At 41.7% G+C, this 13,922-nt stretch overlaps 1 protein-coding gene across 2 annotated transcripts in view; it reads left to right on the forward strand.

Annotated features, from left to right (window-relative positions):
• Positions 1-13,922, forward strand: part of usp9 (ubiquitin specific peptidase 9) — a 272,043-nt gene that overhangs the window by 177,883 nt on the left and 80,238 nt on the right. For both annotated transcript variants that reach the window (XM_043700849.1, XM_043700850.1), the window contains exon 30: positions 6,542-6,749. In XM_043700849.1, the coding sequence (XP_043556784.1) occupies positions 6,542-6,749 (208 nt within the window). The remainder of the gene's footprint in view (positions 1-6,541; positions 6,750-13,922) is intronic.

Here is a 13,922-nt window from a genome sequence, read left to right on the forward strand (position 1 = left end):
ATCAGCCAGGATTGTACTGATTGGTGGGGCAGGCTCGACGGGCCAGGTAGTCTACAGGCCGTGGAGCACGGGAACAGGCCGTGGAGCACGGGAACAGGCCGTGGAGCACGGGAACAGGCCGTGGACCCAGGGAACAGGCCGTAGAGCACGGAGTCCCGCGTCACGGCGCTGCTCGGGACGAACCTCGACAAACACCACTGCATTCCTCTCCAGACTTCTGCGTAGGCACATTCCAGAAGGAGGTGTGTGACAGTCTTGTCCCCCCCCGCAGCTGCTTCGGGTGCAGCGTCCGGTGCGTCTGAGAGTCCGGGCGTGCATAAAGGATCTCACAGGCAGAGCCCTTCTCGCCACCAGCCAAGCCATGTCTTGGTGCTTGTTGGAAAGTTCTGGTGATGAGGCATTCTGCCAAATGGCTTTGACAGTCTGCTCAGGGAACCGCTCGATAGGATCCGCCCTCTCCTTTTCCAGAAGAGTCTCAAGGACACTACGTGCTGACCATTTCCTGATGGACTTGTGGTCAAAGGTGTTTTTCTTCATAAACTTCTCCACGAAGGACAGGTGATACGGAACGGTCCAACTACTCAGAGCGTTCTGTGGCAGCGAAGCCAGGCCCATCCTTCGCAACACCAGGGACAGGTAGAACCTCAGTACATAGTGACACTTGGTGTTTGCGTACCGGGGATCCACGCACAGCTTGATGCAGCCACACACAAAGGTGGCCATCAGGGTGAGGGTCGCATTGGGTGTATTTTTTCCCCTGTTGCCCAGATCTGCAGGCAGTACACATCCACTGCGGTAAACCCACAGCATCCCAGCAGCACTTTCTTAATAAACAGGATGCAGTCGACTGGTGTACGATCCTCTACCACCTTCGCAGTCACCCTGACTGTGTATCGAACTCACTGCCCAGGGCTGCAGGCAGCTGTTAAGGCCATAGCTCTGAGGTTGGCTGGTCCCTGAATTGGCGTTAGGCCGAAGCCAGCATGAAGATCCACCAATAGCAGGTCAGCACAACCAAACAATCCTCCAACGTCCAATCACGATCCAGCGATGATCTCCACTAGCTCTGATGGTTCGCAACTCGACCCCTGTCCTGATCAGAACAGACACTTGATAGCCAAAAGGCCAAGAAGCGATGATACAAATTTCTAAGATTGTAAATGGCATGGATAGAGTGGAGAATGAGGCTTTCCCCCAGGGTGGAAGGCCCCTTTGAGGGGTTGCAGAATAATTGTTGGGGGAGGAGTTTTAAAAGAAATGTGTGAGGCAGTCCTCTGAGACCCATGATGGTGAGTGCGTCAAGCATGCTACAAGAGGTGGTCGTGGTGGAAGCAGACACAATAGCAGCATTCAAGTAGCACCTGGATGAATACATGAATAGGAGAGGAATCATGGGATATGGATCCTGTAAGTGAAGACACTTAGTGTGGAAAGGCAAAAATGTTCGGCCCAGGCTTGGAGGTTCAAAGGACCTGTATCTGTACTGTATTCTTTTTTGTCAGGACAGGCAATGAATGCTGGTCAGACAGTGACACCTGCATCCCAAATTAATTTTTTAAAAAATTCTTGTTTTGATTTATACTTTATGGTGTTCCAGATACAGTATTAAGTTCAACAGTTTTGTTTCAGGACTTATGATCAGTTGTTTTGCATGATAATTGTGGTGATTGATTGTGATTTCCTGTTTGCGCTTTCTGTAGACCCCGTTTTTAGACTTTACTTCTGCAGTGCTATTCCTGTTGCCTTGCCTTATCATCCCCTTTTGTTAATTAATTTCTACAGCCTTTTCTCCTATCACAGACCTTTATTTGTTGCTCCTTTTTTTATTGCCTTAGTAAATGCTTAAACATGACGTCACTGGCTGTATTTGTGCATGAGCATGGTGCTGCCTCAACAGGAGGCCTATTCGCTTAGCCTGGAGAAATCTATCAAATGGTGTCCTAGGAAACTTCCCCTGGGGACCATAAGAAATAGGAGCAGGAGTAGGCTATTCAGCCTTTCAGCCTGCTCCACCATTCAATCGAAACATGGCTCACATCTGTTTTCCTCCCTTTTCCCTGTAACTCTTGATTCCCCTACTGATCAGGAATTTATCTTTGCCTTAAATATGCACAAGGATTCTGCCCTCAGCTTTCTGTACCAAAGGCACTCAACTCTGCAAGAGAGTCTTAAATGGGTGCCCCTTTATTCTGAGATCGTGCCCTCTAATCAGAGTTTCCCCATGAGGGTGAACATTCTCAGCATGTACTCTGCAAAGGCTCTCAATCCTGTGTTTCCATGAGATCACCCCTCATTGTTCTAAGACTATGTTGAACAAAAAGACAAAATGCAAAACTATGTTTAAAAAAAATTCAGGATAGTTGATTATCCTGGGTGTAATTGAACTGGATGTTCAGACAGAATTTGTATTTGGAAGTCTGTGGTGATCTTGCAGGAAGTTACGGTGGGTGTACTAGAGTAATACTTGGACTCAGAAGGTAAACATTTAAACAAACTTCGAAAGTATTGCCTGTATTCAGAAGGGTAAGGGCTAATTTGATCGAAGTGTCCAGAAGGGAGAACAAATAGGATCGATGGGAATAAAATGTTTCTGATTAGTAATCTTGGGGGCATAGTCTAAAAATTAGACTTTTCAAGTGATAGATGTGTGAAACTCTCCTGCCCAAAGCATTGATGTTCAATCAATTCAGTTTCAAATCTGAGGTGTATAGATTTTAGAGAGCCAAACAAAATAGGAGTAATGGGACAAAGACAGGGAGATAGAGTTGGGTCACAGATTAGTTTTAACTTCACTGAATGGTGGAACATGTTGCAAGGATTTTTGATACGATCTCACGCTTAATACATGTATATTTCTCTGACCCACTTAAGCCTACTTTGATCATTGGAAGTTTCTCCAATCCGGTTTTCCTTTATAGTCGTCAGCCACCAATGCAACTGTTAGACTTCTGAAGAATCTCTTATCTGCTTTATAATTTATACTTTTTTCAGTCCTTTTCACTCTTTATACCTGACTTAACTCATTGGTCTGTGTATTACCTTTTGAGTTTCCTAAAAGTGCCTTTGACATTTCTTAATACTAATTCTTTTTATTGTACACTTGCCATCATGATTTTTCTCCAAGCCATGACTGCCAGCTCTCTTCAAACTCCTCTGTTCTCCCCTCCTCCAAACCACTTCAACAAAACTCTTTAAGGCCACATGTGCTGTCTCTCACCCCTCATCACATTTGCATCCAAATCACCACAAACTGACACATGGTAATTATTTTCTTAGTATTGTTCATACCTCATTAGTCCTATATGTGAAGTGTTTTACAATTGACCTGTGATAGAAATAATATGAATATGATAATGTCATTATATGTAACTTTTCCCTATTCAATTATATATGCTGTTAATTTGCTCATTTTCTCCTTGCCATCGCCTATACCATTTTGTTAAACTAGCACAAACAAATCCATTTTTATTTCCAATGGTTCACTTTCAGTCTATTACATCTGCATAGGTCTTGTAAGTTTGCAGATGACACCAAAATTGGAGGTGTAGTGGACAGCGAAGAAGGTTACCTTAGATTGCAATGGGATCTTGATCAGATGAGCCAATGGGCTGAGTAGTGGCAGATGGAGTTTAATTAGGTAAATACGAGGTACTGCATTTTGGGAAAGCAAATCTTAGCAGGACTTATGCACTTAATGGTAAGGTCCTAGGGAGTGTTGCTAAACAAAGAGACCTTGGAGTGCAGGTTCATAGGTCCTTGAAATAGAGTCGCAGGTAGATAAGACAGTGAAGGAGGCGTTTGGTATGCTTTCCTTAGGCCACTTTTGGAATATTGTGTGCAATATTGGAAGGATGTTGTGAAACTTGAAAAGGTTCAGAAAAGATTTACAAGGATGTTGCCAGGGTTAGAGGATTTGAGCTATAGGGAGAGGTTGAATAGGTTAGGGCTGTCTGAGGCTGAAGGGTGACATTATGGAGGTTTATAAAATCATGAGGGGCATGGTTAGAATAAATTGACAAAGTCTTTTCCCTGGTGTGAGGAAGTCCAGAGCTAGAGGGCATAAGTTTAGGGTGTGAGGGGAAAGATATAAAAGAGACCTAAGAGGCAACCTTTTCATGCAGAGGGAGATGAGTGTGTGGAATGAGCTGCCAGAGGAAGTGGTGAAGGCTAGTACAATTGCAGCATTTAAAAGGCATCTGGATGGGTATGTGAATAGGAAGGGTTTGGAGGGGTATGGGCCGGGTGCTGGCAGGTGGGGCTAGATTGGGCTGGTTTATCTGGTCGGCATGGATGAGTTGGACCAAAGGGTCTGTTTCTGTGCTGTCCATCTGAGTCTGTCATCTGATCTCAGTTCTGAGCAACATGTTTGACAATTTTTTTGTGAACAATGCCACAAGATTAGTAGCTAATCTCTATCTATTTTATAAGAAATTACAAACCACACAATCAAAACCAGTAAAATAATTACATTATCATCATGACTTTATAGGATCTGGGGCAAGATTCGGGTGCAAAATGGTGAACTGCAATGTCCTTTGCGTGAGGAGTAAAATTTTCCTGATTTACCATCCAGTATTTTTTACATTTTATACAATTGAGCACTGGATCATAGGTGCCTTTCATGACTGAGAAGAGGCTTATATTTCATTCCTATCCAAGACATTTGATTCCAGTTCCAAAGGGCTTTTGTCATCCATCATCTTAAGTGGGAGAGGGTGGTTGACAAATGGAATTTCAGAGTTTGACATAAGTATTTGAATTTATTGTAACTTATCACCTGATTTACATATCCTTCTGCAGCCAAATTGTCAGGTTTTCCCTCTGCATTTAGGCTGTAATGTTGATTTGCTTTTGAGTTTTAATGTTACTTTGTGGAACATAGAACCGCACAGTACAGGCCCTTTGGCCCTTGATGTTGTGCTGACCTTTTGTCCTACTTTAAGATCAACTCACCTACGTGCCCTTCATTTTTACAATCATCCAGATGCCTATCCAAGAGTCACTTAAATGTCCCTAATCTATTTTACTGTATAATCATTGCTGGCAGTACATTTCATGCACTCACCACTCTGTAAAGAACCTACCTCTAACCCTCCAATCACCTTAAAATTATTCCCCATCATTGCCATTTCCACCCTGGGAAAAAGTCTCTCTGGCTATCCATTCTGCCTATGCCTCTCATCATCATGTACACTCTATCAAGTCGCCTTTCACCCTTTGCTCCGAAGAGAAAAGCCTTAGCTCCCTCAACCTTTCTTAATAAGACATGCCCTCCAGTCCAGGCAGCATCCTGGAAAAACTCCTCTGCACCCTTTCTAAAGCTTCCATATCCTACCTATAATGAGGCAACCAAAACTGAATACAATATTCCAAGTGTAGTTTAACTAGGGCCCAGTAGAGCTGCAGCATAATCTCATGGCTCTTAAACTCAATCCCCCACTAATGAAAACCAACATACCATATGCCGCCTTAATAACTTTGAGGACATGGACCTCAAGTTCCCTCTGTTCCTCCACACTGTCAAGAATCCTGCTTTTAACTTTGTATTCTGCATTGAAATTTGACCTTTCAAAAGGAATCATTTCACTTTTCCAAGTTGAACTCCAGCTGTCACTGATCAGCCCAGCTCTGCACCCTGTCAATGACCTGTTGCAACCTACAACAGCCCTCCGCACTATCCACGAGCTACCAACCTTAGTGTCATCGCTGAATTTTCTAACCTATCCTTCAGCTTCCTCAGCTAAGTCATTGATGAAAATAACAGAGCAGAAGTCCCAGAACCAATCACTACGGAACACCATTGGTCAGTGAGTTCTTGGCTGAATCATTTCCATCCACTACTACCCTCTGTCTTGTATTGGCCAGCCAATTCTGTATCCAGACAGTCACACTTCCCTGTATCCCATGCTTCCTTACTTTCTGAATGAGCTTACCATGGGGAACCTTATCAAATACCTTGCTAAAATCCATGTACACCACATCCTGTGCTCTACCTTCATCAATGTGTTTTGTCACATCCTCAAGGAATTCAATAAGGCTTGAGGCATGGCCTCCCCCACTCAAAGCCATGCAGACAATCTCTAATCAAACTATGGTTTTCCAAGTAATCATAAATCCTGTCTCTCAGAATGTTCTCCAATAATTTGCCCACCACTGACTTAAGACTGATCTGTAATTCCCAGGATTAACCGTATTCCTGTAGAACAAGGGAATAACGTTTGGAGCTAAAAGACTAATCATTATATAAAGTAAATCTTTGTGTGAGTTTAAATAATTGTGTAACATGTCAACGCATTGCAAGAAAACCTAAGTTTGCCTGGAGCAGTTGATGGAATTTGGTGTATTATGGTAACAACCATTTTTAAAAATTCCCCAAATGATTATACTGTCCTCAGTCCCATTTGACTATAATATCAATCTGAAATTTTAAGTGTGAATTGATATTTTAACACTTAACTATTCATGTTTATTGTTCATGCACTGCAGACAATGAAATTAAGTTAATGAGTAACTGTTATCTCTTTCTGACTTGAATCTACAGGAACTGATAGATGACTTCATATTTCCAGCCTCTAATGTTTATCTACAGTACAAGAAAAGCGGAGAATTGCCATCTGAACAGGCCATTCCTGTCTGTAGTGCACCTGCTGCAATCAATGCCAGCTTTGAGTTGTTGGTAGCACTGGCTGTTGGCTGTGTGCAAAACCTCAAACAAATAGTCGACACTATGACGGATATGTATTATGCAGGTATTTGAAAATTGTTCACTAGATAAGATGGTAAGCATGTAGATGAAGATGCAAAGTCTCCATGAATGCATTGAAGGCAGGAAGTTCATAGAAAGATAGCTTTACTTCTATTCATTTCAACTATGATTCAGTTGATAGCAATTTTGTCTGATCAACAGGCTGTGGGTCAAAGTATCACTTTATGGACTTGAGCACAAACCTTTAGGAAGAGCTATCATTCAGATAAAATATTGAACCTGAGACCCAATCAGGCTGCTTTGGGTGTAAAAGATCTTTTGGCTGAACGTTTTTTTTAAACAAAAGGTTTCCTGAAGACATTTGTCCCTCAGCATCACAAAAACAAATTACGTTTTGATTATTTGAGGATTTGCTGTGCTCAGATTCACTGCTGCTTTGTTGTAGCAATAACTCCAATTCAAAATTACTACATTGGTGGTAAAAGACCTTGGGATGCCTTAAAGCCATGAAAGGAACTTGATCAGTACAAGTCTTGGTATGATGCAGTGGCTGCTAAACTTTCCTTCAGTGTCTCTGGGCAGAGCCAAAATCCTTGCTTGTAATGCACCATATCTCCTACATAAGTATCAGGTGAAACAATGTGATCTTTGTTATTGAAGTCCTAACCTTTTCCTTGGCTTAATTTTCTAAGCCAAGATGGTTTTCCTTTAACTGAATTAAATACATGCTCGTATCTCTAAAATTACCAGGTTACCAAGCTCAGAGTCATGTGTATATATAAACTAAGTCCTGGAGAACTGAAATAAAATCAGAAAAATGCTGGAAATACTTAGCAGGTTAGGCAGCATCAGTAAGAGACCAATAGTTAATATTTCAGCTTGGTGACCCTTAATCAGAACCTGAAACATCAACTCTTTCTCCGCAGATGCTGCCTGACCTACATATTTCCAATATTTATTCCCAAAATATCAATATTTTTAGTGTGGAGAGCTTAACTTTGGTTCTGTGCCATGCCATCAAAACAGCCTGCAGATGCTCAGGAACTCTTAACTGAAGAATGGCTTTTTGAATGGCATGGAGGTGGTAGCAATTTGAGAACAGTACTTCAATCAGTGGCATCTTTTACTGAAAAAGAAATGTTAATGGGGATGGATAGTCATGTATCGAGGTGACTTGGATGGTTGGTGTGTTCCCCCATTTGCCATCATAGAGAGGAACTTAATTGAAAAGAAGAAAATAAACAAAAATCATTCTGAATTGACAGACATTTTACATTTGATGTTAGAACAAAAAGTGAAGCATTCGAAGCAGTAAGTTTTATTCCTTACCAAGTAGCAGCAAAGAAATTGCATCATAAAATATTTGCCTTTCAATATTTCAGCCAATCTTGTTTGAGCTTGATCATGGATGAAATTATTATCTTATGTATGGCTGTTTTAGGGATGAAGGACTTTTTGACTTTTAATACTTTTAGCAACAACATTGTACAGTCTTTTCTAATTTTGACCTGTATTTTTAAGTGTTATCAATTTAATAGTACATCTTAAAATGTGCCTCTGAGTCTTTAATACACTAAAAGAATCAAGACTTTATGAAGCTCCATCAATACAAGAATTGAACTCATTTAAAAAGCGAACCATCTTGGCATCCTTATATAGTTAGTTGATGCAGACTCCACAAGAAATAGCAGCATGTGTAAGTTATTCAGCCCCTTAAGCTGCTTCTGCCATTTAGTGAAGTTGTGGCTGATCTGGTTGTAGCCTTAACTCTACTTTCCTGCCTGACCCCTCAATTATTGTTAATGAGCAGTCGTCTTACTCAGCCTTCAATATGTTCACTGACACAGCCTCCATAGTTAACTGGGGTAGAGAATTTCAAGTTTTGCTGACCCTCAGATGCAATTACCCCTCATTTTTGTCTCCTATAATCCTTTATGAAACTTGTTCCCAGGTCTAGATCCTCCACAAAAAAATCTTTCCCATGTCAACTCTCCATTTAATATGATGATTCTGATCCCACTCTTGTATCGACCCAAACTGCCAAATCTTGCCAAGTAAGGCAACCCCTTCATCCAAGAAATCAACCAAGTAAATCTTCTCTTCATGGCTTCAAATACAAGTGTGTTCCTCTTTAATGTGAGCAAAATTGTACAAAAGTACTTCTGGTGCATTTCACTTCTGTCCTGTACAGGCTATTGTTCCATTTGTTGCCTTAATTACTCGCTGCAATTGGGTGCTGACTTCAGGTGGTTCATGAGCAAGGGCACCCTTTACATTGTAGCATTCTGCAGTCTTCCATTTTAAACGATGTTCTGCTTTTCTATACTTCCTGCAACTTGAGCGTGCTCGTATTTTCCCACATAATACATAGATTTACCAAATTTTTGTGTACTCTGATAGTCTAAATATATCTCTTTGCAGTACCATAGTTTGCTCTTTGCAACTTGCTTTCCTGCCTATTTTTTGTAGCATCAGCAAATTTGGCTACAATTGAGTGCATCCTTTTGTGCAAGGCAATAGTATAGATTGTAAATTGTTTAGGTAGCAGCACTGATCCTGCAGCTCTCTACAGGTTACAATTGGCTATCCTGGAATTGTAACCCATTTATCCCAAGTCTGTTTTCAGTTTCTCAGTCCTCTATCCACTGTAATATGACCCTCAGTACCATAATTCCATGTGTTGTAATAGAACATAGAACATAGAAGAATACAGCGCAGTACAGGCCCTTTGGCCCTCGATGTTGCGCCGATCCAAGCCCACCTAACCTATACTAACCCACTATCCTCCATATACCTATCCAATGCCCGCTTAAATGCCCATAAAGAGGGAGAGTCCACCACTGCTACTGGCAGGGCATTCCATGAACTTACGACTCGCTGAGTGAAGAACCTACCCCTAACTTCAGTCCTATATCAACCCCCGCTTAATTTAAAGCTATGCCCCCTTGTAATACCCGACTCCATACGCGGGAAAAGGTTCACACTGTCAACCCTATCTAACCCCCTAATCATCTTGTACACCTCAATCAAGTCACCCCTAAACCTTCTTTTCTCTAATGAAAACAGCCCCAAGTGTCTCAGTCTTTCCTCATACGATCTTCCTTCCATACCAGGCAACATCCTGGTAAACCTCCTCTGCACCCGTTCCAGTGCCTCCACATCCTTCCTATAGTATGGCGACAAAAACTGCACACAATACTCCAGATGCAGCCGCACCAGAGTCTTATACAACTGCAACATGACCCCAGGACTCCGGAACTCAATCCCTCTACCAATAAAAGCCAGTACGCCATATGCCTTCCTCACCGCACTATTTACCTGAGTGGCAACTTTCAAAGATTTGTGTACATGGACACCAAGATCCCTCTGCTCATCCACACTACCAAGTATCCGACCATTAGCCCAGTACCCCATCTTTTTGTTATTCTTCCCAAAGTGAATCACCTCACACTTAGCTACATTGAACTACATTTGCCACCTTTCTGCCCAGTTCTAAAGCTTATCTATATCCCGCTGTAACCTGCCACATCCTTCCTCACTGTCAACAACTCCTCAGACTTTCGTATCATCCGCAAACTTGCTCACCCAACCTTCTAACCCCTCTTCCAGGTCATTTATAAAAATGACAAACAGCAATGGTCCCAAAACAGATCCTTGCGGAACACCGCTAGTGACGGCACTCCAAGATGAACATTTGCCATCAACTACTACCCTCTGTCTTCTTCCATCCAGCCAATTCCTAATCCAAACCTCCAACTCACCCTCAATGCCATACCTCCAATGGGGACATTGTAAGGTTTGTTCTGTGAGTATGACTGTGTCAGGCTGTTACTTGACTAGTCTCTGAGACAGCTTTCCTAAATTTTACTCCCCATTTGTAAGGAGGACTTTGCAATGTGAACAAGGCTGGGTCTGCTGTTGTCATTTCCGGTGCTTAGGTCAGTGCCAGTCGGTTCGTGTTTTAAATTCCACCTTTCCATCCCAGCTGAACAAGAATCTACCCACCTTTCCCTTAAAAGTATTTAATGACCCTGTTTTAAATGTCAAAAAAGTTGATGGGGATCAGCCCTTACTCCAGTGAGTTCCCCAGGAGAAAGTGAAGACTGATGATGCTGGAGATCAGAGTCAAGAGTGTGGCGTTGGAAAAGCACAGGTCAGGCAGCATCCGAGGAGTGGGAGAATTGACATTTCGGGCATAAGCCCTTCATCAGGATTCCCAGCCACATGCCAAGCAGCACTCTAGGAATGTAACATTCTGTCCTCTGTGCCCTTTGAGATTCTGCCTGACATTTCCCTCACTTCTGGAAGAAACAGCAGCATTTCCATGTCATCCATATTGGCCTGATTCATCTTCTCTCCTTTAAAACAGAACTCCACTACCACCAGTACCTTCATTTTCAGATAGTATTCCTTACAGCTCCATGTTTTAACTCATTATTCTTTCATGAGACTTATGTGATGTTGAGATCTGAACGTTTATCTGAGAATGTAAAAAGTTCATCTTGCTGACGTAGGACTGCTTTCTGGTGTCTCACGTCTGTTTCTAGTTGGTAATTGGCAAAAGATGGCACAATTACTTTTTAAAATGAACCACAATTTGAACTACACTTAAGTCATTGCAAGTCAGAAGTTTTCACACATTCGAGATTTCCAAATTATACTGTTTTTATTTTGTTAAATGGACAGCCTATCAACTGATTTCTTTGCTGGAGTAATTATTGCAGACCTGGTCCCTGGGGTCACTTTCACTAAAGTACAGTCAACAACAGAAATATTGGCATTTGGCACAGGCACACTTTGCCAGTTCAGTCAAAAGAAGACTGAGGGTATGGCCTTATATCAGATAATCACAATCACAGCTGTTAAAAACATCAGCTAAATGACAGTAATGTCATGGATCCATCACCTGTTAGTTCTATCTATTTGGAGAAAGTGAGGACTGCAGATGCTGGAGATCAGAGCTGAAAAATGTGTTGCTGGAAAAGCGCAGCAGGTCAGGCAGCATCCAAGGAGCAGGAGAATCGACGTTTTGGGCATGAGCCTGAAGAAGGGCTCATGCTCCTATGGTCAGACTATGGTGTTTATTCAACAGTATGCTTTCATTGTCACCTGAGGGTGTATATATAGTTCTCCTGTCTATAGCAGTCATGCTGATGTCAATGGGATTAGTCCTCTCTCGGTGTTTGATGACAGACTGTTACTTGATCATAGACAGAGTATGAAAACAGGAAGTAGCCAAGCCTCTGAAGGAAGCAATCACTTTTGCCATTGCTTATGAGATTCTCTCCACTGGCCTGTGTTGATTATGCTTCTTTGGAACTAACCAACTCTCAGAATCAAGTGAAGCCTACATTTTGCAGGTAGGAGGCTGTGCAGAAACCTCAACAAACAATAAATCTCATGGAATAAAATCTAAACTTGGAAAACTCTATTTCAACAAATGACAACAAGAAGGTCAAAACTAATTGACTTTATCAAAATAACCATCATAATTATTATGTTATTGGTGATCACCTCGTAACTAACTTCAGTGAAAATAATCAGCGATATGTCTTCATAATTTGTAGCTGCAGGTTCAGTGCTGGTGACTGTTTAGATCATCTTTGTACGTATGATACATAATCAATTTCTCAGATCAGAATAAAAGATCCTACGGTATCATGGCATCTTTTGAAGAACTAACCTCTGCTGAACCATGTCACCAGTCTGTAAAGGAGATTGGTCAAGTATATGTAACATGACCATCTGGAGAAGCAGATTAATGGCCATCTATTTTTGTGGATACTTTTGTGAATTATCTTCATTATGAAGACTTAGTGGAGTTCCAACCCTCAGGAATGGATTAGCAAAGCAGAGGTGACATGGCAGCATTGGTGTGACAGAAGGATATGGACACAAAATAGAGCTGGTCAGGTCAGGAGCACACAGTGTAACTGCACACAATATCCCATTCTGGTCAAAGATATTGCTAACAGGAATGAAGGCAGGAATTACATAACCAAGTCCTGTTTGCCATTTTTAAACCACCAACTTTACTAAAATCAAACCCTTTGCTCTTGCTTACAACTTACTTTCCAACTAACCTTCACTCTGGAGGTTAATAGTTTGACTTTAAATAATTGAGACCCGAACACTAAGCCCTGTAGCACATCCTCGCATTAAAATACGCCAAAAATATTCCTATTTGTCAGTCTGTCCTCTCTCCACATTTCCTTCTACCTATGTCGTTGGTGCCAATGTGGACCACGACTTCGGGTTGCTCCCCCTCCCCCTCCAGGACCCGGAAAACACGATCAGAGACATCACGTACCCTTGCACCTGGGAGGCAACATACCAAACGTGAGTCTCTCTCGTTCCCACAAAACCGCCTATCTGTGCCCCGAACTATCGAGTCCCCAATTACTACTGCTCTGCTCTTCTTCACCCTTCCCTTCTGAGTAACGGGGACAGGCTCCGTGCCAGAGACCTCTCCTTCGCGCTTTTAAAAATCTTTTATGTGACACTTTGGCGAATGTTTTTGATTGTCCATGTACCCTGTTGTTTTGCTTTTATCCACCCTTGTTCTCAAAGAATACTAATAAAAATGAGACACTTTCCTTCAAGACAAAAACCGTGTTGAATTAGCCTGTTCGTTCTGACTTTCAAAATGCTCGGTCAGTATCTTGTTAATAGATTTAAGCATTTTCACAGTGAAAAGTGTGAGGCTAGCTGGCCCATAGTTTCTTGCTTAGTGTCGCTCTTCCTTGAATAGAAGTGTTAAATTTATGATTTTCCAATCTGCTGAGATGTCCACAGAATCTAGAAAAATGTTGAAAGGTTATAAATAATGAAGCTACTATTTTAAGATGTTCCGATGCATTTCTTCTTTCAATCTTAATTTCCGTTGTCTTTCTCAAATGATATTGTTGGTTTGAACATTTTCCATGCTGATTTTGCCACATTCCAGCATCAAAGGAAATTAAATGGTGTAAAGTTGCAAAATTAGTGATAGCTGTATGCTGATCTCCACCAGTTGGTACCTTCAATAATTCAGTTACTGTTAACATGCCATGCGAATAGAACATGAAGTACTCAAGAGTACCCAATAGCATAACTAGTTAAAGCCATTTTTTAAATGGGCATTTTTATTAAATTTTTTTAGAGGCTTCCTCCGTTTAGATTCTTCAAAGCAAAAACTGTCAAATTGTATGCTATATATTGCGAGCCGAACTCCAGA

This window comes from Chiloscyllium plagiosum, chromosome 12, assembly GCF_004010195.1.
Source record: "Chiloscyllium plagiosum isolate BGI_BamShark_2017 chromosome 12, ASM401019v2, whole genome shotgun sequence".
NCBI lineage: Eukaryota > Metazoa > Chordata > Chondrichthyes > Orectolobiformes > Hemiscylliidae > Chiloscyllium > Chiloscyllium plagiosum.